The sequence below is a fragment of the Electrophorus electricus genome, chromosome 19 (assembly GCF_013358815.1).
Source record: "Electrophorus electricus isolate fEleEle1 chromosome 19, fEleEle1.pri, whole genome shotgun sequence".
In the NCBI taxonomy this organism is placed as follows: domain Eukaryota; kingdom Metazoa; phylum Chordata; class Actinopteri; order Gymnotiformes; family Gymnotidae; genus Electrophorus; species Electrophorus electricus.
In genome coordinates, this window is record NC_049553.1 from 14647056 (window position 1) to 14672750 (window position 25695).

General features: G+C 44.9%; 1 protein-coding gene across 1 annotated transcript; it reads right to left on the reverse strand.

Moving 5' to 3' along the window:
- Positions 1 to 4156: 4156 nt before the first annotated feature.
- Positions 4157 to 20408, reverse strand: wnt3a (wingless-type MMTV integration site family, member 3A). Its single transcript, XM_035536542.1, has 4 exons — positions 20015 to 20408; positions 13551 to 13792; positions 7709 to 7971; positions 4157 to 7094 (listed from the first exon to the last, which is right to left on the reverse strand). Exons 1-4 carry the CDS (start codon positions 20116 to 20118, stop codon positions 6615 to 6617), a joined length of 1089 nt encoding a protein of 362 aa, XP_035392435.1. The 5' UTR covers positions 20119 to 20408; the 3' UTR covers positions 4157 to 6614.
- Between the last annotated feature and the right edge of the window lie 5287 nt (positions 20409 to 25695).

Here is a 25695-nt window from a genome sequence, read left to right on the forward strand (position 1 = left end):
GATGATGAGGCCAGGATGCTCATGGCTGGCGGTGCATTCTGCCCCCATTAGCCCCCGAGTGTGGGGGTGTTTTGCTCGCTCAGTGAGGCGTGGTAGCTGTAGTCGATTGTCCGCCGTACTGCACTGCATGCTGGGACTTCCGAGGTATGTACAGAGCTGTTTAAGGGACAGACTGAGGGGACCACAGCCGTGTTCTTTCACTGTTTTATTGTACGAGATTTGACTCCGTATTCCTCACTTTGTGAGACCCTGTTAAATTCTTCTCCACTCTCACATGACTACTGACAGAGAGCAGGACACATTCTAAACTACAGGAAGAAGGGAAGTAAAAAAAAGACTACATCATTATACTTCTCTCTCTCCCTCCCTCTCTCGCTCCCTCTCTATCTCCTAAAGATCTCTCACACCTACCTGACCGTTACGTTCAGGCTTTTTAAAGACAGCTACTAAAGTACTTCACACTGTTAAGTGCAAGGTAATTACACATCAAATACACCTGCAACTCCTAGACATCAAAAGACCCTGAGGTGTGAAAGGAGAGATCTCTCCCCGCTTTTCCTCCTAATGAACACTAGAGGGCGCTTGCCCAGCTACTTCCTACCTTACATAAGACTTAGAGAAGTGGGCTTAAACAACAACAACAACAACAACAACAACAACAAGTCCAGACCAGCTGCAGTACAAGCAGTGAGAATGGCTGCAGAGGAACGAGAAGGCGGAGCCCTTTGCTTTGTTTTTGTCACCCATTTATATGGTTATTGGGTGGTGCTGGTGGGTGCCATGTCGCGCCAGCGTTCTCACGCTCTCCCAGCGTGATTGGTGCAGATCCCACACTGGAACTGGCCAGGTCATGGCTGGCAACGACTTGTGAACTGAGCGTCCCTCACCTGGGTGTCAATCCTGTTGTGTGTGTTTGGCTGGGGGGAGGCAGACAAGCCCTGCCCGCCCTCCCCTGCCCCTGACGGCACCTCCAGCCTGGGTTCAGGTCGGTCGTCGTCCTGGCCGCCAAGTGGGTTCCTCCTTCCCCCTCCAGCATCTAGACCAGAGAATTGGCCGCCATGCTCTGTTCTGAGTTCTGAGGTAGCATTGGCAGATGTTATTGGTCTGTAGATGGGATATAACTGCCAAAAAAGCCAATCAAAAAGCTTGATATTGAAATGTACTTAAATAAGTCAACAGAGCACAGATGTTAAAGTCCACCCTGAAACACAGCCCTCCTGATCCTACCCATAAGGTAGTGATAAAGGTAAAGCTCACATGACCACCTCATGCACGCTCTGATTTTGCACCCTGATTCAACCTTTGTAACATATCTTGGGAGTAATTCACATACATTTGACCCTCTGGATCATTAAGCCTGAGACACACCTGGGAGGAGAGCCAGGTCTCCAGGACAGTAGAGGATAGAAGCTGGGAAGGGTACTAGAACAGCAGCACAACGAGCAGCTAGGAAGCTCCCATTGCCCCGGCAGTCTGGCCTAGTTTTCTGCCCCAGTGTTCTGCCCCAGTGGTCTTCCAGCTCAGAAGCTCGCTCTTCGTTTGGAACTGCACGAGGGCTCGGTGCAGTGGAGAATTAGTTACTGACGTTCTGCTCACAACCTCTCGAGGAGGCCTCCTTTTACCCCCATGCTGCAAACAACCCCCTCCCCAATCACCCCCCCATCTTTCCTGCTGCCCGGAATCTGCCCCTGGGCTGATGGCGGGTTCTCGCAGTTAAACCAGCCCTGTCGCCAAGGAGAACCTCTACCCCATTGTCTTCCAGCCCAGCTAAGCTGGCACCAATGCACACTGAATAGGAGCAAATTATTATTGAAGGATTTTTCCTTGCACGGACAAAAAAAGAAAGAGAAGGAAAAGCCATGGAGAATGATAGCATTGTCCTATGTGTGTGCGGCGTTCCCAGCTCGCGATTGAGGACCGGCCACAGCGCGTCCTAATCCGGGCCTCACATTGTTCGGCGGAGGTGTGCTGGGGTCTGGTGGGGTTTCTCTGTGAGGCGCTGAGTCAGCAGGGGGATCTTTCTGGTGGACTGATACCACAATGACCTCCAGGCTCCCTAAAAGGACCAGCATGAGGGTTTAGCCCATTCAGGGGCGGCTAAAGATCCGCCAGCCTGGGGAGACACTAATGCCATTGCTGTTCGCTTGCTTGAAGTGGATCTTGGTGAAGGAAATGCGAGGAGAGGAGCTCATCCGGTCATCCGCTCAGGTAAGCTCCCTTGTCAAATGACAGTTTGCACTGAGGATGTAGATGGAATGTGTGTTATTGAATATTGCTCCTCAAAGATCCTGTCGGGATGGGGATCTGCAGAAAAGCCAGGATTGATGGGGCTACACCGCTCCCAAAGGGCCGGAGTTCTAGAGTCTTAGAGGTCTAGAGTCCTAGAGCTCTGTCATTCTAGAATTCTCTTTATTGCTTTGTGATTTGGTTACAAGGCTTTGCTAATTTTAACCCATATGAAAAAAAAGTAGGAGCAGAACTGTATCCCATTAAAAGGGACTTACTGGAATGAACAGGATTTGCTGTATTTTCCAGAACTGACTGTCTCATAGGGACATACATTCCGAACTATCAATAAAGTTTGTCCAAATCTTCCAAGCTTTTCCAACCATTCAGTGATGAGACTGCTCTGCTGAGGTCTGCATGGAAGCTGGCTCAGATGCCACTCATCTGCTGGGGAGGATTGGCTGCCCTGGCTGTCCCGTCAGGCTCCGTGAGACTGGAGACCCCTGCGCACTGGAGCCCGAAACCCCACGTGTGTGTGTGTGTGTGTGTGTTATTAATCCTGTGGGAGGACCACAAATGTGTGAGAGGAGGCACTGTGTTTGCATCGAGGCAGACTCCATAAGCGGGACCCCACCGCTGCATACTGTTTGATAGGGAGACTTCATCTCAGCAGGTGCTCAGGTAAACAGGACTCGGATGAGCAGTGAAAGATCACTCGCCCCCGTGGGTGTTCCTCCCCTCCAGGGGCGGCCTCCATGTCAGGAGCACTGAGTCACTCATGCTCGGTGCGCACCAACAGTGAAAAGAAAATTTTTATTAGATTTTGTTTTATGTACTCTAGCATTGCCTGTCAAATATTTGCTACAAACATGGTTAAACAATAACTGAAATTTGTAAAAGTTTTGAAACATTTTAGAAATAAAAACACATTGTAATATAGAAAGGAAAAATAGCATCAAGTGAATGCTCAAGGAAACTGAAATTTGTTTCTAAGTATCAGAATCCTCCAAACAGGCATGCTCTGCCGTATTAACTTCAAACAGAAAGCATTTGGTTAACAGGTTGGAGCAGGAACTCTTAATATCTTCCCACACTTTTCTCCGGGTTTAAGACTGAAATCCCTTTGCTTTAAGAGATCTTTTTACAAAAATGTGTAAGATTTCCATGTTCGTTTATAAATGTCCAAACACGTTTTTATAACAAACTGTATGAATCAGGAGTGTTAAGAACCGAAGGCAAACTAAACAGTGTGGTAGGACAACACCAGACAGCATAGCTAGATCTAATGTGAAAGCAGCAGTCATTAACTGGGATTGGCTGTGTTGGGTCAGGGCTGGAAGTAAGCCCAGCGGAGTTGTAGGTTACCAGGTCCAGAGTTGTCCACCTATAAACTTGACAGTAGGGATAAGACATTCTCTCATGATCATTTTAGATTTTGTCATTAATTCTGTTGTCTAATCCTCTGCTCCCAGACTAATGCTAAATTCTGATCTCAGTCTAATGCAGATCGTTGTGATATTGAAATGCTATGAAGGTTTTGATTGTATGGTGTCTTCTACTGGAGCTAAACTCTGCCAGGTGGTAGGTCCATATAGAACAGATGACCACAGAAGGGTAATGATAGAAGATAGGAACTAAACTCTGCAGGGTGGTGCATCTTCTGGAGTCGAGCTGTACAAAACACAACACACACATAAACACACACATAAACACACACACACACACACACACACACACACACACGCTATCATGATTTTGTCATGTATTTTGTACCTTGTTGACACCACATCTGACATCTTTCACACATAAAGAAAAATGCACTCAAATGATTTTTGATGAAAAAAAAAGAGTAGATTGAATTTTTAAAAATTATTTTAATTTTATTTGGTTATGGAGTTAATATCTAGCATTCTAGAGCAGAAAGCACATTGTTTGTGGTCAGGGACAGAAATAACAATAACAATGAAAAAGTAAACCCAGCAGCAGACAGTGCCTGGTCCACTGGACCAGCAAGGCAGCACAACCACACAACCCACATGACACACACACACACACACACATACTCTTACTAAGATAAACATTTACATCAAATAAATAGTCATAAAAAATGATCTGAAAGCCATAAACAAAGAACTAGTTTGTACAAAGCTTTGGAATTTAAGACCATGACACTAAGAACACAATTTAAACTGTGAAATTTCACTCAAACGCAGGAGAGTGTGAGGAGGCTTAAGAAAAAGGCCAGTGGGCTTGATGGTGGATCAGGAAAACCGTGAGTTTACCTAAACAAGTCCGTGAACATATTGCACCACTGGCTTGGTTTGAAATGATCATCAAGAGATTAATGACCTTTGAGGAAACGATGATTAGAACATCAGAAGAATCGATTTAGCAATCTCAGTATAATCCCATATTTTTATTTTCATATTACATGTTGACAAAAATATATACTTAAACTCTACATTTCAGCATATTTAAAGTGAGGGTGTCACTGTAAATCAAATTAACTCCAGTGTTTCTAAGTCAACAGATTGTCTGTTTTCCTAGTTTTGATCAGACTTTTCTGTTTTTGTGACTAAGTGACCACACTCATAACTTTATAGCATTAAACTTATTACAATGAATTTGTTACAGTTTGTCCATTTGGTTGACAAAGACCACCCCTACATGAAAACTGAATTAGTAAGAAAACTTCACATTTTAGTTCTCAACTATGTCTACATAGAGTCTTTCATAGAAAGAAGAGATTTCTTACATACACACTCACACACATACACACACAAGGGCATGACTAAGCCTATATTATACACACGTTTGAATATATACAAAAACACCTGTAGTCAGTTAGCAGCAAACAGATGAGGCTAAGTCATTTAGTCACCATAAAGCCACAGAATCTAGTCTCTCACGCAAGCTAAAATGCTAAGCTAATTCTACAGAATCTACAGTTTCTCACACAAGCTAACATGCTAAGCTAGTTCTACTGACTGCCAGGCCAGGTCATGTTGCATTCACAATTTTGTTTTATTTTATTTTTTCACAGCATAGACTAAAAAAAGGAAAATAAACAGATGTTTAAGTAAAGCCGAACTGAACCACCGGCAAAGACACAACAAAACTCTCTCATAGCTCTTCCTGACAAAGATTTAGTCCATCCAATATTTTACATGTTTTGGAAAGCAGCCCTGTGAAATATCACTAATACTGTTACACATAAAAAAGGAGAGAGAATATGTTAGTCTCCATAAGAAGTGCTGATTCTACCAGTTGCATAAAGACTATGTGGCTGATCACAAACTGAGTTAGTCACTCGTCTTGAACAAAATCAGGGCCAAGAAGCTACAAAACGTTTCCTGTTGTGGGAGGTTTAGAATCAGTTTCTTACAGAAAAACATTCAGCCAGAAATGTCAAAATGAAAGGGCACAGACCAGTAGAACACAGAGCAGTGGAAGGTCTGTAGGACACAGATGCTACTAGCAGAGGAGAGCTTAAGTTTTTGATCATTAAAGGCCAGTTAGGTTTCATAAAGCAAACAGGCAAATTCAAAGAAACTGAACATGCAGAAAATGTAACATCCACTCAGGCACAAGTGCGTTCATAGCCTAATTAGTAACTTGTTAACAGTGTTCTCAACCTATTTCCTGGGTCCATGTGTTTGGTCTCTCTCTCTCGCTCTCTGTCTCTCTGTCTCTCTCTCTCTCTCTCTCTCGCTCTCTCTACTCCCCCCACACACACACCACATGTAGCATAACATTTACTATTTTTTCTTTTCTCAGTATCCCAAAATAGTTGCTGTAGTCACAAATAATTAAATATAGCACTAATAGCTTTTTTTAATGGTGTTAAAAAGAGGCTATTGCTAACGCTAGCAGTAGGGAAGTGTCAGCCACTTCAGGTCCACGCTGCAGGGTCCCGTGTCAGCAGCGTAGTCTGTGCAGCGGAGAACAAACAGTGCCAGGCGTCGCTACGATCTCTCGCTTCCTCTCAGCCTCCCTGCTCCTTACCCCCAACGACACAACTGTGGGGATCTCCAAGGCTCAGCCCTCTTGTTCATCAGCCAAGAGCCCCCCCAACTGAAAGAAGAGTGTCGACCTCGCAGGAGTCCGATCCAGACAGAGACCCATCAGGAAGGGGTCCCTGAGTCAGTAAATGATACGTCTCTGTAAGAAGCTGCCTGGTCAGAAGTGTATGGAAGGTGTCAGCCCCCTTTTTTAGTGCTTGTTGGTTACTGGAAGCACAGAGGCCTCTGCCTGCCGATCTCTTTGAATCCCCCACACGTTTTAGCAGGAGCCTCTAAGGAGCGATGGTCGGTGGTCTGGCAGCCTCGTCTCTTCCCTTGCCAATGTTCGTTTTGTTTTGGGTTTTTTGGCTTGGGGTGTGAGCGGGGTTACTTGCAGGTGTGGACGTCGTAAACACGCAGGCACGCCTGGCAGCTGACGTAGCAGCACCAGTGGAAGACGCAGTGGCACTTCTCCTTACGCTCCTCCGTGCGGGTGTTGTGCCCACGGCCGCAGCACAACAGGTCGCAGCCGTCGATGCCGTGCGACGTCAGGTTGCAGACACGGTCGCGCGTGCCGAATGAGCCTGTCTCCGGGTTGGGCTCGCAGAAATTGGGCGAGCCCTCGTAGTACACCAGGTCCGTCTCCGTGGGTGGTTTGAAGAAGGCGTACTTCGGTCGGAGGGTCTCCACCCAGCCGCGGGACTCTCTGTGCTTCTCCACCACCATCTCGGAGGCGCTGTCGTACTTGTCCTTCATGTAGTCTCCGATCACGCGGAAGTCCGGCTGAGACCACCAGCATGTCTTCACCTCACAGCTGCCTGACAGCCCGTGACACTTACACTTCAAGTACATGTGATCAGTGATGGACTGCGGAGAGCAGAACAACATAAAGGGGGCTCCGTTTTAGCAAGACTGTAAACAATATCATATATTCACTTAGGTTTCAGGTGAATGTACTATTTTCCATTAAAGCCTTAAAGATTAATTGCCTAAACATTATAGATTACACAGTAAATACTGTATAAATGTACATTTGCTCTGCTGAAGAGTTACAGTTCGGAACACTGATTGGAGCTTTACAGTTACATTAAATATTTATTAAGAAAACAAATCTGAGTGACCAGTAGTCAGTACTGTAACCAGTAGAATGATAATCAGTATTGACCAGTAGTCAGTACTAAAAAACAGTAGTCTGAACTGTATTCACTGTAATGATTATTTGTACTCAGTACAATAATAGCCAATACTTTAATGTGGTCAGGGGATATTTCTAATCAGTAAAATGTTTGGCAATAATAACATGTAAAGCAGAAGTCACTAGTAACTTCTATGCAGTAAAACTGTAGTCAGTAGTATAATATAGTTAGTAGTGATCTGTAACAGTCCACAGCAGTGAACAGTAATCAGTAAAAGGATCCGTCAGTAGTCAGTAGTAAACCGGCGTGATCACCGGTAAAGTGGACTCAGTGGTGAACACTCACTATTCTCCCGGCCTCGTTGTTATGGCGATTCATGGCGGACCGGGCGTCTGGTCGGTTCTCGCGGGCATCGGCGAACTCTCGCGAGACCATGCTGCCGAACTCCACGTCCTCGCTGCAGCCGCCCCACTTCCAGCCCTCCTCGCGCGCCTTCCTCCGCGCGTCGCAGCCGCAGATGGTGGCCGAGCCCTCCGCGCACGCGCGCGTCACGGCGAACGCTACGCCCGCGGACGCGATCGCGTGAACGAACGCGGACTCCCTCGTGGCTGCGGAGGAAATCGATGGGGAAAACAAACAAACGAACAAACAAAAACACGACAGTTTTGGCACCTTGTGGTGATGGCACTCATCATTTCTCACATATTTTACACTTTTAATATCGGCTGTGGTCCTTAATCAAATACGGCACAAGCGATGGTATCCTAGTTCTGGATTTGAAAACGTACACGCAAAAAGGCATGAAAGAAACTACACTTCTGAGGAAACCTTCTTTGAGAACTTCCACGTAAAACAATTTGCTTCAGATGTAGAGCTGGAAAGACGGCACTGGATGTTAATTGTGGTTAAACGCAGGCATCGTGGGCGGAGTTCCTCCTGGCAGAGGGATGAGTCAGTCGGGATCCAGCACGTCCTGCTAAATGACAGCTAAACACGGAGGCCACAGGCCTGTAATTACACAGGCTTCATTAAACAGCTCCGTATTGTTCGCGACTGTTGAGCTGTCTGTTCACCGCTCGACGGGCCATTGTTTTAAAGTGGGAAAGGCTCCTTTCTGGTTAAAGGCAAGAAAACAAACAAAATGAACGATCCGTTACGAAGCAGTGGAACGGCAGACAGCGACGGGCCGTGCTGATGCCACAGCAGCGCTTGTGTTTTACACGTTGTGCTCTGCCAGCAGATCGCCGTGAGAAGTCGGCCGAGGTCTTGTGCTGTCTTGCACTTGTGCAGGAGATTGAGGAAGAGGCTGGAGGAGCCTTTATCTCGGCAGCAGGTTTCAACTGGTTAGGGAAATTAAAGGTGCGGAAAATAAAAGTGGCTACTTGTCGCAACACAGTTTAACGCTACTCTAACTCCAAATTCAGTCTAACTCCACTGTAACTCCAAACTCAGTCTAACTCCACTGTAACCCCAAACTCAGTCTAACTCCACTGTAACTCCAAATTCAGTCTAACTCCACTGTAACCCCAAACTCAGTCTAACTCCACTGTAACTCCAAACTCAGTCTAACTCCACTGTAACTCCAAACTCAGTCTAACTCCACTGTAACTCCAAACTCAGTCTAACTCCACTGTAACTCCAAACTCAGTCTAACTCCACTGTAACTCCAAATTCAGTCTAACTCCACTGTAACTCCAAACTCAGTCTAACTCCACTGTAACTCCAAACTCAGTCTAACTCCACTGTAACTCCAAACTCAGTCTAACTCCACTGTAACTCCAAATTCAGTCTAACTCCACTGTAACTCCAAACTCAGTCTAACTCCACTGTAACTCCAAACTCAGTCTAACTCCACTGTAACTCCAAATTCAGTCTAACTCCACTGTAACTCCAAACTCAGTCTAACTCCACTGTAACTCCAAACTCAGTCTAACTCCACTGTAACTCCAAATTCAGTCTAACTCCACTGTAACTCCAAACTCAGTCTAACTCCACTGTAACCCCAAATTCAGTCTAACTCCATTCTAACTCCAGACTCAGTCTCTCAAACCTCTCACTGATATGACAACTGCGGTTTTTTTTGTCTTGGAATATTAACCGGTATTTAATGGTTCTCATTCATGAGTTTTAATACAAAGCACAAAACCTTTTAGTGACCATTTGCTGTTTTTTTAAGAAACCTATTTCTCCATAACTCATTCAAATAATTTGTGTAAATAACTGATGGAATCTCTTTTCTTTTTGTAGCCAAATAGACATTTATCTCAGAATCTGTGGGAGTGTCTATTCTCCCGTGGACCCCACGTGTGGACTGGCTGGCGCTGTGAATGCCCCTCTTACCCGCCAGCTCACGTCAGTGACAGAAGTCAAAACACTGGCTTAAGATACTGTCTACACTGTCAGAATCACTGGTGTTATAAAAGAACTGGGAATTATCTGAACACCAGATAAACAGCTACATCTAAGTTTACAGAAGGATTGCGAGGTTAATACTATGCATTTATTCATATTGTACATTTTTGTGCATGCATGGTTGTCTGTATAGTTTGTCACACTATGAAAGCTGAAAGTTGGAAGCTTTCGAATTACATTAGAATTACATCAGAATTACATTAGTACAAAGAGATTTTGAGATTTTGAGATTTCTACGCCACTACCAGGTTGGCAGTGGCGGTGAACATTAGCCAGTGCTGGTTATAAGCAGTTTAAGGAGGGAATGTCATTCATTCCATCACACAATTCACCAAAACATCTGCTTTTTATGACCAGGAAGCCTGTGCAGTCCGGGTCAGACTCTTACGGCTAGCTGACAATGACAGAGCAGAGAGGAGAGTCCCGCATGTGGGCGGGGGTGGAGGGAAGATTAACTGCACCCAGAGAGGCTCTAATCCCCCCACTCCATAAAAAAAGAGAGATGAGTCTATGCAGGCACACCTCGGAGAGGCAGGGAGCTTTTACCTGAGGAAGAATGCCCCAGCGGTGCCAGATTAACCGGGCAGCGTGTGAGACCTCGCCTGGCCCTGGCGGCCCTGGCTGGACCCAGCGCCGGCAGACTCTCCTGGGGATGGTGGTCCCCGCTACCTGCTGGCTCTTTCAGGCCCCCATTGTGCTGTCACTGTCATGGTGTGTTACGCCCACAAAGGACCCCCTGATATTTTATATGAAATTTGCCCCGGCCGGTGATTAGTGGGGACCAAGTTAAGTCATAGCAACAGAGAAACTATGCGGTGTCCAGCCCCAGCTCGCAGCCAGACAGGGGGGAAATCCCCTTTGAAACGGTTTAATAAAACAATCTAAAGGGCGTGTGAATAGTCTTTCCCGGCCGGCCGGCTTCACGCTCACCACTCATATTGTGCCGCGACCAGTGCCCAGCAGGGGGCGGGGCTAAGGTCCCCTGATCAACTCCGTTTGCCACGCCCCCTCTTTCTTTCTCGGCTGGAGTTAATGGTACACCGGTGAGCTGACCCCTCCCTCCACCGCCTACACACCCTCCCCCGGCATGCTGAAACACACAGCGCGTGAAAAGCTGGGAGCGCCAAGCACATCCTAAATTGTAACTGTTTGTCCCCCAGAGGTCAGGGGTCGTAACCCGGGTAGCCTGACCTTTTGCAAAGCGGGTGTGGAAGAGGCTATTAGGTCGCCCTGTTGCTGTCTCACTGCTGTAGTAGAGTTTTGTTGATGGCTTAAACATCACCTTAAACGACACTTCCCTCATTGTCAACACATTAACAAGACGCAGGTAAAAAGGCAAAGCAAAGGCGAATTGCAGGGTACTTTTCTGGAAAGGCATAAAACACCAGCAGGCTGTCACGGACCGAGCGGTGCAGACAGTCTGTGTGATGTGTTTGTGTGTACTTGTCAGAGTCTGTGAGTTTTCTGGCTACGTGGAGCTGGTTTGAGTTGCTACAGGTGGAGAGAGTGACAGTGTGAGATAAAGACGGTGTCTTGTTACACCTCTACCTGCGGCCGTGTGCCGGGGCAGCTCGGCACACACCTGTCCTCACCTGTGCTCACCTGTGCTCACCTGGCTCTTGGCAGCAGGAGAACACACTCCTGCTGTGCTTTGACACTCTGTTTAATGTAATCGGATGATCACTGTAGCCAACACTGCCTCAGGCCCCAGGGAAAGGAGAGGAGGAGGATATGGAAACAAGCATCACCATACCAACAGCTCCACACACACACACTCACAAACACGCACACATGCGTACAAGCATGCATGCATGCACATGAACACACACACGTGCATTTATGCACGCACGCACATGCGCAAACGTACATGCACACACACACACACACACACACATCCACATGCATACGTGCATCCACATGCATACATATATATGCACACATACCCACTCAGTTCATTAGCTCACGAGGCCATTCTGGACATTCAGGCATCCGTTCTGTGAATCAGGCTGGACAGAGGAAGACACTTAGAGCTCAACTTCTCCTGAACTGAATAAACTTGTAAAACTGCAGAGCAGAGGAGAAGCTGTCAGGACTTGCACCAATATGTGGTTTAATTCAGCAGTGAGCTATGTGCTCCTGATGGGTTCATTCCAAGCAACTTGTGAGTGAGCCTGTTCAACCACACTACTGGTTCAGCAGTCTCATAGCACCACTTCCTTCCATCTCAAACAGACACTCAGAGCTTCTCACCAAGATCGCATGGACTGGGGTTGCTGTATTGTGTGTTTTCCATGGTAAAGGTACTCAGATTTTAGTGTCAATTTTCTAGTCTTTCTACTGACCATAGGCTCTGTGTCTGCGGTCCGTATGTAAGCATAGGTTAGGATTAGGGGTTAGTGTGACGGTTAGGGTTGAGTTAGGGTAGGACTTATTAGGCCATAGTTAGGTTAGTGTTAAGTTAGAGCTAGTGTTTGAATTAGCTTTGTCTTCCCTTTGTGACTGTCAGCTCATGATCTGACTGATTGAACAAACCCCTTCTGTTTTGTGTGGGGTTGAATGAAACTGGGGTATTTAAGGTAAGACACCTTAAATACCCCAGTTTCATTCAACCCCACACAAAACAGAAGCAGGAAAACACCACACGTCCATCACTACCTCCCCCTCACACAGAAGACATGCATCTGTCTACACCACAGACATACACCCACATAAACACACACACACACACAACATGCAAATGTCTACATCAGACACACACACACAGATAATATACATCAGACACAAAGTGCCCTCAGTGTTACACAAATGGCCACATCACTTTCAAAAGCGAGAGAAAGCAGGCCTCTCCACGCTAATCTGCCTGGAGAGGATGGGAGTCCCCCACTCAGAGCCCCCTTAATCTTGGCTTTGAACACTTCCATTATTAAGGACTTCAGTTAGTTTAATCCAATCAATATGATCTACTAAAGCCACCCTAGACCTTCCCTCTAGTGTTTGTGTGTGTGTGCATATGTGTGTGGATGTCTGTGTGTGTGTGTCAATGTGAGCGTGTCTGTGTGTGCGCACGCGTGTGTGTGTGTATGTATGTGCATGTGTGTGTGTGTGTGCGCGTGCGTGCGTGTGTTTTCTTTGATACCTCTTGCTTTAAGATTAAAAGGTGGCGGTGAGTAAAGCATTGAGTTGAATCGTCCCGTGACAGGGTGTCCCATGGCAGCAGGGAATTCCCATCACAGGATGGAGCTCAACATGCTCCACCCGGCTCGTGCACATCCATCATGACAACTACACCCTTCATAGTCGAGTGATTCTGACTACAACCTGTCCACACTGGATTTCCCAGGCAGTCGCACAGTCGAACATTTCCTCTAGTCAGTGGTATGCGAAAACAGAGGTGTTGGTTGGAATTTGGAAGTTACAGAGACATGCGCTACAAAGAAGGAAGACAAAAAAGAAACTTGTTCTACCCCAGTAATGTTTCTACTCCCCAGGAGAACTTTGGAAACGGTTGAAACAGGAAGCACAAGTATCCGGAGCCGCTGTTTCCCCGAGTGACCACGGCAGGGTTTCCACGGAGACTCTAGGTCCGGGTGTGCATGTGTGCCAGCGCGGGTACAGCTGGCATCTCTCTGCTCTGACACGCCTAACTAGACCCTTCAGGAGCTAAGTCAGGTGCAAGCGAGCAGGCTACACGCACGCTGCAGCATGCGGCACAGGGCTTCTCTGTGACACCCGCCAACCCCTTCCCCACCCCCGCCCCACCCCCGCCCCAGTGTACCTTTATCCAGCACGGGCCCGAAGATGGCCAGGTTGCCGTCGACGGTGGTGCAGTTCCAGCGCCGGCCACGGAACTGGTGCTGGCACTCCTGGATGCCGATCTTGACCCCCTGTGCCACGCTGGGCATGACCTCCAGGTAGTTCCGGCAGAAGCGCAGCTGTTTAGGCACCAGACCTGGGATGGAGCCGCAGGGGATGGGCTGGGAGGCCAGGGAGGTGTACTGGTGGTGCAGAGCCAGGGACCTGCACAGGGAGGAGCCCAGCACATCAGCACCTGCAACTACACAGCGCCCGGCAAAGGCAGACTCGGTACAGTACCTGACACTTTGGATTCAGGGTACAGTACCTGACACTTTGGATTCGGGGTACAGTACCTGACACTTTGGATTTTGGGTACAGTAAGTGACACTTCGGATTTTGGATACAGTACCTGACGCTTTGGATTCGGGGTACAGTACCTGACACTTTGGATTCGGGGTACAGTACCTGACACTTTGGACTCGGGATACAGTACCTGACACTTTGGATTCGGGGTACAGTACCTGACACTTTGGGAGGGTTTTGATATGGGATCATGCATGAATGAGCTCTGATTTGATTCAACTTTTGCACACAGCAAACGCAGACTTGTGATGTCATCACAGAATAACCTCTTATGGCTTTTGCTAGAGGGAGAATGACATCCACAGAATAACCAGCCTATCAACAAATATGAAAAACATTTTAGGAAAAAGGGTAGTCTAGGTAAAGGCAGGATGTTTGGTTTGTGAGCAGTGGTTCAGATCTCTCACACTCACTGACATAGATTACAAACTGTTTAAAATTGTTAAAGTTACTTATCCTTTGTTTCCATGTTTATTTTAGAATTTAAAAGTTTCATATGTATGAAATTGAATATTTTTCATGTCCTAACATCTCAAATTCTCAACTGACCTCAAAAGGCCATGAATGATGTTAGTGTCCATTTCCCATATTTCCCTGTGCAGTTATCTGAAAGCGTGAGGGAGGACCAAACCAGTGATCCAGGGTTCAGAAGGACCAGACCAGTGATCCAGGGTTCAGAAGCATGCAGAGGCACCCAGTTATTAGGAGACACTGTAGCCTGTAAAAGCCATGTGAGCTAAGTGCCCTGTGGGCTTGTGGGTAATGACACAGTGAGCGCTGGCCTGGAGGGGTTTCAGAGAGCTCTCGGAGGGCTTTGGTTGGTTTTGAACACGGCTGCTCTTTGATGGAGCAGGCACAAACATGCATGCGCCCCATTACATCCACACCCGAGTTTCCACTCTGCAGTTGGGCCTTGTTTACAGATGGTGACGTTTCTGTGGAAACGTTGCTGCTCTTCCTTCTGTTATGTCATAGTGGGGGTGTAGGGTTAGCACTTCTGCTTATGAGGTCAGCCTTTTGAGCTTACAACACCTGTAAATTTGAAAATTTTAAATGTAGGGTGTTATACTGCCATTGCCTTAATTTGATTTAAGAATAAAGCTTTGAGATCTGAAGTTTGTAATGCGTACTCAAAACGAACAGTTTAAACTTTATTTTTAGTAAATGGTGCTTAAATAAACCGATTGAGGTTTGATCTGTTATCATGAGAAGTGATATTGAAACGCCTTTTCCTCTGTGGGTGAATGAGAATAGTTGAGAATTATGTTGTGAGCTACGGCGGGACACGGACGACTGATTACTGATCACAACACGCAAGCGACTCTCTGACCCCGTGGATAGTGGCCGTGCTGTCTGATGGCCCTTCTGCCCCTCTCACACGGTCAGCTCCTTTGCTAGCATGTTCCGTTAGCCGCTTCCGCTAGCATGTTCCGTTAGCCTGTTCCGCTAGCATGTTCCGTTAGCCTGTTCCGCTACCATGTTCCGCTAGCATGTTCGTTAGCATGTTCCACTAGTCTGTTACCCCTTTTTGCAAAAAGCCCCACCCTCCAAAGCCTCGTAGTCATGTACAGAGCACGCTCGAAGCAACGAATATAATTAAATGAAACAGAATAATATGAAAATTTATTTTCAAAATTGAGTGACTTGCGTCTGAGGGAGGCCAGCACGAGGACTCCAGTTGTTTTGCACACAGCAATCAATGTCAAAGAGTGATGGGTTTGAGATCACAAAGTCAGGCCCTACACTCACAAACACCTTTATATCAGTGTTTATAGGACATCCTTTTGCCAAACCGCACCCTCAGGTTTAGACCCTTCACATACTTTGATGTCTCTTCTTTGTTTTCCTCGGTCCTCAAGTGAGTCCCCCACTGTGATAGCTCCGACAGTTCAGTGAGTCGAGCTCTGATGAACAGGATCATCATAGCTGGGACTTGGTTGTCTGAGCTGGGACTCGGTTGTCTGAGCTGGGACCTTTTCACAGTGCTTCGGTTGGGACACAGAACAAGAAACAACATGACTGGATCCCAGGCCGACCTGGCAGGGTGCAGTCGAACTGCCTCATTCACTAAGCAACTCCCTTCACTACCTGACCTTTGTTCAGGCCTTGTGGACGTAGCCTGAGGGAGCAGGAAGCCGACTGCACCAGTGCCATGAGACTACTTACACCTCCACCCCTCCTGTTCTCCCTCCTTCTCTCTCCCTCCGTTTCTCTATTCCTTTTATGCACTACTGTCTGCTACTCTCTTTGTTTTGCTCTGTCTCTCTCTTTCTCTGACACACACACACAAACACACTCTCTCTCTCTCTTTCTCTCTCTCTCTCTCTCTCTCTCTCTCTCTCTCTCCGTCTTAGTCTCCTTCCCTCGCTCTGATTCAACAAAGACAGACGCGTGCACACACACTCTCTTGCTTAATCTCTGTGCAGGGCTTGGCTGTTGAGGTTGTGTTATATGAAGCGTGGACAGCCCTCACAAGTTTTGTGGTGATAATTAATAGGCACTGCTGACTGCAGCAATCGACACCTCAGGTAGGACGCCGACTCTCCGCTGAAACCAGGCTCCTGTTTCCATGCGTAGATTGAACCCCAGGAGGCGCTGTGTCAGATACATACCATCTACCACATACACGCCATTTACCATATACACAAGTCCCCTCCCCCTCCAGCCCATGAGAAAGGACACGTGCACACACACATGTGCACGCAAACACACCCGTTCATAGGCGGAGCAGGTGGATCGGGGGCACCCTCGTGCTACGCTGTTTTGTTGCGTTTTCACACGTTTGCCTCTCATGGCTTGTAAGGTTGACAGCGTCATTTACGCTGCAGGTCTGCAGGTGATCGAAAAGAATGTCATGGTGAGATGACGACAATACGCACTGCACGTCTCGCCCACATCAACCCGCAGGACCTGACGGGCCCAAGACATCTTAGGCTACAACAATGCCTCGACTTTCCCAAACACTCCCATAGCTTGTGTTGTTTTGACCAAACTTACAGTTTTCTTGTTGTTGTTTTAAATGTAGAAAAACAGAGACTGACTGGGGTTTGAAGCTGTAATGTCTTTGCTCTATCAGATCCTGCTCTGTAGGGGGCACCACCTGCTCTGTAGGGGGCACCACCTGCTCTGTAGGGGGCACCACCTGCCTCGTCTGGCTGGCTCTGCAGTGGATAAGTGGTGACGGAGAGGGCTGCAGTCGGCGTTTTGGGTCATTTCCGGTACTGACACCAGGACCTAAGAACTCTAACGGAACAGCACGTGGCCCTCGCCCGCGTTATCCAGGCCAGGCGGCGCTGGTACCAAATGTGACCTTTTGAACCGGCACCAAAGGTGAAGCGGTCACACCGGCTGGCGCTATGGCGGAGTTCCTGCTTCTCTTCAGCCCTGCGTCCAGGGCCATGTCTCAGTGGCATTCTCGGAGACCTCACAGGGATGCTCCTTGTCCCGCTTCCTTGACTGCCTCCAAATCTTCCAATCCCTTGCAATTAAAAAAAGAGCTGGGGAGCGTTGGGACCGAAGCGCACGCTGGTGGCCCGGACGCGCCTCGGATGTGCTCGCAGGTCTTCTCGTCTGCTGTGAGTCCTCGTCTCCTTTTTTGATGCATATCTCAGCAAGCCCGTGCACGAGCCTTCTGGATCAGCGCTCGGGTCCTGAGCCCCGAGGCCACACACTCGACTTTGACATCAAGAGACTGTATTTTGGAAAAGGAATGCATAGCAGGCTGTCACCTCTAGGTATTTATCTTCTAAGGTGGGGTGGAGTGTGTGTGTGTGTGTGTGTGTGTGTGTGTGTGTGTGTGTGTGTGTGTGTGATTTGTGTGTGGGTGTGTAAGTGGTGGTAGAGAGAGGAAGCTACCTGTACTGTTTAGTTCTACTGGGACAGTGCCTGTTCACTCCTATACAAGCACTGTGTGTGTTTTTATTTGTGTGTGTGTGTGTGTGTGTTCTATGCACTTTCTGCCCCCTTCCTCACGGCAGGTAAAACTGTCATAACAATTATCAACTGCATGTCAGAGAGCATCTTGTGGTTACACTATTGCTTCAGTTCATATGTGTTCAAACAACTTCAGATGGGCCAATGACAAAGACATCAATATTGTTTAAGTAAATTGCAGCTACTTCTTTGAAGCAAACTACCCAACTACATCAGCCTTCTAAAATAAGACATTATTTGTGAAGAAAAAACCCCCACTTTTGCTTCAGGGGTGTTTCTAAATCTGGCTGTGTTGGTCTGAAACTCTCAGAGTAGAAGTCTTTATTTTTTGGCTAGAAGCCAGATGCATTGACCAAGAGGAATTTGGTAGGACAAGATGTCAGTCACGCCTGATGTAGTCTTAGGTGTGCATCAAGAAAACTGCAAACTGCCGACATGGTCTTAGAAACATTATATTTGATAAAACAAGCAATTCAAATATTTTTCTTATATTAATTTTATACTGCGATGAGAAAATGAAACTCTTCGTTTATTTATCAGCTCTAAATAAATTTTGAGCTCGTCGCACTCGGTGCGAGAAAACGCTTAGACTGCGGTGCTCTTGCGCGTGATCACGACTCTGCCCTTCCAACCTACAGCGGGAAGCTGATCTGAAAACAGCTTAACGACACCGCACTATTGCTAATGAATGAGCCAACGGCCCTAAAAGCTTCAAGCGGGTCAGACAGACAACAGTTAGAGAGAAGAGGGTAGCTTGGACCGAGGTTAATGACCTACTTAATTACAGCTTTTTAAAACGGGCCCCAAACGCATCTTTATTCTCGTGCGCGGACAGCAGGCGCTCGGGCCTGGCAGCTTATAAACAGCGCGCTGTTGCGCAAAAACAACGAGCTTTAATTATTTCACAAAGCGCAGTTGGTTTGTACAGGCAGATTTGTTTGTCGTGGTAGTGTAAGATAACGAAACATGCCGAAACGTGTATAACGCGGATCTACAACAGAGCTTCATCTCAGCCAAAACTTGTAAATTAGCCAGTAGTTTATTCAGTTTTGATGAGATGTAATGAATCCAACTGTTCATCCGTTTAGAGTCGAAATCCCAATAATTTACTTATTTACTCATCATTAAGTTTATTACGTCATTTATGTTACTCAAAAATGATATTATATTTCATATATTTTATTATAATAGCCTGCCTGCAAAAATACTTTATTCGCTTAATTTCTCTGTTACCTTATGAGATAATAGACTTAGTTTATCTAAGTATACATGCCACAGTGTTTGTTTAAACCTATAGTTACCAGCGTTAACGAATTCAAAACATAAGCGAATTTTCATTCGTTGGGATACATCAGGCCTATTCTACACGTTCCTTTTTCTATAAAGTTTAAAATAATTATATTAAATATGTTAAATTAAGCACATTGTATTTTATTCGATTTTTCTTTAAAAAATAATGAATAACTAAAACTCTCAACAACTAACTTTTGATAACTTCTTGAGATAAAAGCGAGCAAGCGGGCAAGAAGGAAAGAAAGAAGACTAAAATAAAAATAAATAATACAACACATCGGCAACTGTTTTGAGGAACACAAATAGAAACCAATATTATTTGCGCATTTTAGAAATACCGGACAGAGCATGTCAGTCTGTGTACTCAGTCAAGGTTGTTCAGGTCCATTTTTACGCTACTGCGCTTTGAAATTGAGAGCGTCATTAGCTGACGCTAATGTCCTCCTTCAAGAAACGACCCTCAAAGGAAGCCACGATAGGTTACATCAGCATGTAACCACCATATCAGCATGTAACCACCACATCAGCATGTAACCACCACATCAACATGTAACCACCATATCAACATGTAACCACCACATCAACATGTAACCACCATATCAACATGTAACCAGCACATCAACATGTAACCACCACATCAACATGTAACCACCACATCAACATGTAACCACATTACCCGTATCAACCATGCCTGTATGGACACTACGCAGATACGCGTCAAAGCGCTGGAAGAGACATTCTCCCCAAAATGACACAAATATTTCAAATGTTTCGAGACGCACTGGTAATTAGATTTTTGATCATTTTGTTACCGCTTAATACAGAGCGAAGGGGAGAAAAATAAATAAAACTTACCACCATATAGGGTAACTTGCCATAACACGCGCGAGCCCACAAAGAAACAGGAAACATCCGAGGTATATCATCCTTAAAAAGTTTCGCACGAGAGGCACCCACATGCGCGCACTCACACGCTGTCGCACGCGTTTTCTGAGAGTCGGAGCTGACCCGTATGTGCTTCCTGACCCCGCAGCCGCGTCAGTGTACTGGCCGCCCGCGAGCAGTCATGGCAGGACACGCCAGGCAAATATTAAAAGTTAAAAGCAGTTTGCTTTTGGGACCCAATCAGCAGGTATCGCCACGGGGGAAACCCTGCTGATACTGCTCCCTCGCGCTCTCCTTTCCCCGAGTCAGGCAGTCGTTCGGTCTGAACGCGCGCGAGCGGGAGTGAGCTCACGTCGCGAGGACGGTGCTTTAGTAGACCTGGTGACTGGGCTCGCGCTCGGGGTGATGCACGGCCTAATGTGGTTTGGAGAGAGAAGGGGGGAGCTCGCGTTAAATACGCCGCGCGCAGCCCCTGCGGACTGGGCAGCTAGAGCGACCGGACACGTCTCACCCTGAAACGCAAACATCAATGTGTTCTGCTTTTCACGCAGTGTTATTCGTTCTTCCTTTTGGGGATTATGATTTTATACTGTATGTAAGTTACAGGCTCGCAGCTTTTTACTAATTTCAGGTGATGCTAAACAAAAACGCAGCAAGTCTTATAAACGTGCCAGATAACAACAACAGAAATATATGATTTTGTGTCCCCATAGGCGTCCAAACTGTATATTTGTGATTACCTATAGATAATAAGAGCATCTGTACCACCCCCCCCCCCCCCCCCCCCCCACATATATACACATACACATACACAAACACATCTCTGATTTAAATGGGGATGGAATAGCCTGAAGATTAACTGCTGAACATTCTTCGCCAGTATTAACACAACAGCGACAACAACGACAGCAACAGCAATAACAACTACAATAATAATAATTTAAAAACCTATGGCAAAGAAAACCCACATGTCAGTTGGTTTCACCCAATAAATAACAGTAGCCGAATCGACGCTACTGTTTTTCTTTTATTAAGGCTGTGACTAAGTCTGGCCAGACTTTCGCCGAGTGTTGTGTATTAGACGTCCGCCATAGTTAGGGTTCGTGCCCTGTGGCAGGTGAAACGAGCCTTATTCGGAAACACACTCCGCCGGTGCTCATTGATATTCATTGGTGCCCATCAAGAAAAAAAAAAGTGGTTGTTCTTTCTGGAGGAACAAGTGTTTCAGCATAACATTATACTGGCAGAAGACACACTGCTGTCTTTGCAATTTTAGCAGTAGCGTATTTCCCCCATTCACCGCTCTGTCTGTTAGAAATGTATTTCATTAGCCTAAAAGGGATGAAAATAAAATAATAAAAACATTTAGCACGTTCCTCCCAAACCGGGAGGCTTGGCCGTTAAGGCACTGTGATGGTGAGTGAGGTCAAAGCTGGTGAACGGAGCGCCCCTGCAGCTCTGCGTGTCTGAGCGCAGTCAGAGCTCTGCAGGCCTTAGAGGGCCTACAGCCTGGATGGCTTTCCGACCTGAACACGATCAGGTAACACTCCACATCGCGTCTTTCAAGACACTGCAGGGCTGGCGTGCGATGACAATTGGTCCACGTGAGCTTCCCTCTTTACGCGATTTAAGTCGTAGTAACAAGAATAAAGAAGCTACTTTAAAAAAAATATTCGAACTACATCGCATTTTAGTCCACAAACTGTGCATACTTAATTCAGCCGTATACATCGCCATCTAATGGTCATCGCGAACACTTGAACCCCCCCCCCCCCAATCAACGAGTTTAAAGTTTTCCATGCGGCTACTTGTGACCGTGAGATCAAGGCATGCCTTCAGCATCTGGGTTCTTTCTTTCTTTCTGTTTAAAGGAAAAACGAGCCAACGTGCACAAATCACTTTATTCTTCTACACCTACAGAGTGCAGGTCCACCTTTAAAACATTGCTGTTGTTTAACGGCACGTTATTGGCGTTCCAAAAACGGTCATCAACGGTCTGCCCAGGTTACAGAAGGTCTACATTATCGATGTAAGACGACCCTCAAGCGGCCAATAACAGTACTGCAAAAATACAGCAGCGCTGTATGTGAAATACAGTTAGCTGTGCTCTTTAATGTCCACAGTAACGATTTTTATATTAGGGTTCCTCTTATTTAGTTAACATTAACAAACCAAGAAATGTAGTTTTAGTACTATCTTAAATAACTTTAATAAAGTAATGAATTTACTGCTCATACTTACTGCTCATAATGAACTTACTGCTCAGTGAAGCAGTAATGGTGTTTATGAATGCTCTCAACTGCTTTGTTAACATTTCTCATAAGTTATATTTTTTTTAGTCTATCACACGATAAAACATCTACTCACATTTATCAAACCTTGGCAGGTTTTCTGAGCTCTTTACACTTTTCTCCACTCCTGCCAAAGTTCTCAAACAGATCCACAACAATGTGGACTATATTAAACACTTAGTGCTTGTCATTGATTTATTTGTTATGATAAAAGTCCTCTGTTTGTGGTATCTCTGATGATGTCATCAGCGTCAGTGAGTTCTATACATGCACAAAATCCACTGTATTCAGAAAATTGCAGAACAGTTAGTAGCTGGACAGAACTGAACTGAACTCCTGAGGAGTGAAACTAAGGCTCATATGAAATATTGCATATCTGCGCAGTTTTACCTGTTGCTATGGAATCAGCCCTCCTATTAAGCCAGAGCTTGGAGTGGGTGGGATTTTAGAGTCACTGCTATGAAGTTAAACTTTACTATAGAGAAATGATGGTGTTCACAGAGAGACAGAGCTGTCTGTTTGCATTAGCTCAAGCTCTCTAATACACAAAATGAGTAATTGTTTCTCCCCTGAGCTTCACCGTGTTGCACGGTCTCCTACAGTAGTGTAGTTCACATACATGCACAAGTGCAGAGTGAAAGAACAGCACACACACCTCTCACAGACAGGAGAAGAGCAGACTTTAGTTGCCTCTCTTTCTCTTTCTCTCTCTCTCTCTCTTTCTCTCTCTCTTTCTCTCTCTCTCTCTCTCTCTCTCTCTCTCGCTCTCCTCTCTTGCAGAGCTGTGGAAGCCTCTGTCTCTCACCATGGTGTGCTTTCCCGCCTCCCCGCCGCATGCGGCCCTTCGCAGGGCCTTTGTGTCAACAGCGTGGAGCTTCCATGCGTCTGCTCTTACCTCAGTACCACCATGAGCTCATGCAGACAGGATGATGTAAAGGGAAGGTAGCGTCCAAATGCTAACATTCGCTGGGTGGGCTAAAACCTCACACCATTTGCTTTCAAGTGGAACACACTCATGGAATTCTCTCATAGAACAAGTTCATACAACATTCCAGTGGAACACACTCATGGAATTCTCTCATAGAACACGTTCATAGAACATTCCAGCAGAACACACTCATGGAATTCTCTCATAGAACATGTTCATAGAACATTCCAGCAGAACACACTCATGGAATTCTCTCATAGAACATGTTCATAGAACATTCCAGCGGAACACACTCATGGAATTCTCTCATAGAACACGTTCATAGAACATTCCAGCAGAACACACTCATGGAATTCTCTCATAGAACATGTTCATAGAACATTCCAGCAGAACACACTCATGGAATTCTCTCATAGAACATGTTCATAGAACATTCCAGCGGAACACACTCATGGAATTCACTCATAGAACAAGTTCATAGAACATTCCAGCGGAACACACTCATGGAATTCTCTCATAGAACACGTTCATAGAACATTCCAGCAGAACACACTCATGGAATTCTCTCATAGAACAAGTTCATAGAACATTCCAGCGGAACACACTCATGGAATTCTCTCATAGAACATGTTCATAGAACATTCCAGCAGAACACACTCATGGAATTCTCTCATAGAACATGTTCATAGAACATTCCAGCAGAACACACTCATGGAATTCTCTCATAGAACATGTTCATAGAACATTCCAGCAGAACACACTCATGGAATTCTCTCATAGAACATGTTCATAGAACATTCCAGCGGAACACACTCATGGAATTCACTCATAGAACAAGTTCATAGAACATTTCAGCAGAACACACTCATGGAATTCTCTCATAGAACATGTTCATAGAACATTCCATTGGAAAACTCATAGATTACAGTTTTTTTACAGTCATTTTCACACTTAACTGTTCAAAACAGTTAACTTTTAGATCAAAACCAAATAAAATTCTGTTAACTGTGGTTGGAAATATATTGCATTTTGACAGACATATGAAAATATATACTTGAAACATGTTTAATTCTATTTATCAGATTATGACATTTTTTGTTTGTAGTGTTGTTACCGATGATACAACAGTGGTCATACTTGCATTGAAATGTGCATATATATATATATATATATATATATATGGAAAATGTAGGTGTACTTTTCTATTACTAAAGTACATGTACTGCTGAAACACCGAGTTGTCATTTCAACAACCCGCCCAGGTGTTTTGTGGTTTTGTGTCCTGTTACCATATGTCATCTTGATGAAAATCTGTCTAAATACAGTGGGCAGGATGCATAGACCAGGCCAACTGTACTGTAGACCTCTGATACTGACAGGCAGACAAATATGTGCAGGTTACTCTATATAGTGAAAACACTGATAAGGTATTGCAACACTGCACTTGTTATTGACTGTATATATTTTTCTTTTCTGAACTACAGTAAGTTTCTCTGTGAGAACAAATGTCCAAATCCACTAAAGCCCCCGAAGAACACTGTGGCTTTTGGGATTTGTTTCTTTAGCATATATTATTTCACATAATACAGCAGTTATTATGTGTTTCTGAACTATTTGTGGATGCAAAAATAAAGGAAAGGTAAACATGTTATAGTTGTATTATGCTATAGTTGTTATAGTTATATTATAGTTATGTTATAGTTATGTTATAGTTGTATTATGTTATATTTGTTATAGTTATAGTTGTTATAGTTGTTATAGTTGTATTATGTTATAGTTGTTATAGTTATATTATAGTTATGTTATAGTTGTATTATGTTATAGTTGTTCTAGTTATATTATAGTTATGTTATAGTTGTTATAGTTATGCTATAGTTATGTTATAGTTATGTTATAGTTATATTATAGTTGTTATAGTTATGTTATAGTTATATTATATTATAGTTGTTATAGTTATGTTGTAGTTGTGTTATAGTTATGTTATAGCTATTATAGTTGTTATAGTTGTTATAGTTATATTATGTGATAGTTGTTATAGTTATGTTGTAGTTGTGTTATAGTTGTTATAGCTATTATAGTTATGTTAAAGTTATGTTATAGTTATGTTATAGACATGTTATAGTTATATTATGTTATAGTTGTTATAGTTATGTTGTAGTTGTGTTATAGTTATGTTAAAGTTATGTTATAGTTATTTTGTAGTTGTGTTAGTTATGTTATATTATAGCTATTATAGTTATGTTATAGTTATAGTTATATTATGTTATAATTATTATAGTTATGTTGTAGTTGTTTTATAGTTATATTATGTTATAGTTATGTTGTAGTTGTGTTATAGTTATGTTATAGCTATTATAGTTATGTTAGTTATGTTATAGTTATGTTGAAGTTATGTTATAGACATGTTATTGTTATGTTATATGTCACTTTGG

What these genes read in the sequence shown, in the direction of transcription:
- wnt3a (XM_035536542.1), bottom strand. Translation starts at nt 20,118, where the DNA reads ATGTGGGTGCCTCTCGTGCGAAACTTTTTAAGGATGATATACCTCGGA. An exon ending in GCAAGTTACCCTATATGGTG is followed by an intron (nt 13,793 to 20,014) that starts GTAAGTTTTATT and finishes CTCCCTGTGCAG; the next exon opens with GTCCCTGGCTCTGCACCACC. An exon ending in CGGGCCCGTGCTGGATAAAG is followed by an intron (nt 7,972 to 13,550) that starts GTACACTGGGGC and finishes TTTCCTCCGCAG; the next exon opens with CCACGAGGGAGTCCGCGTTC.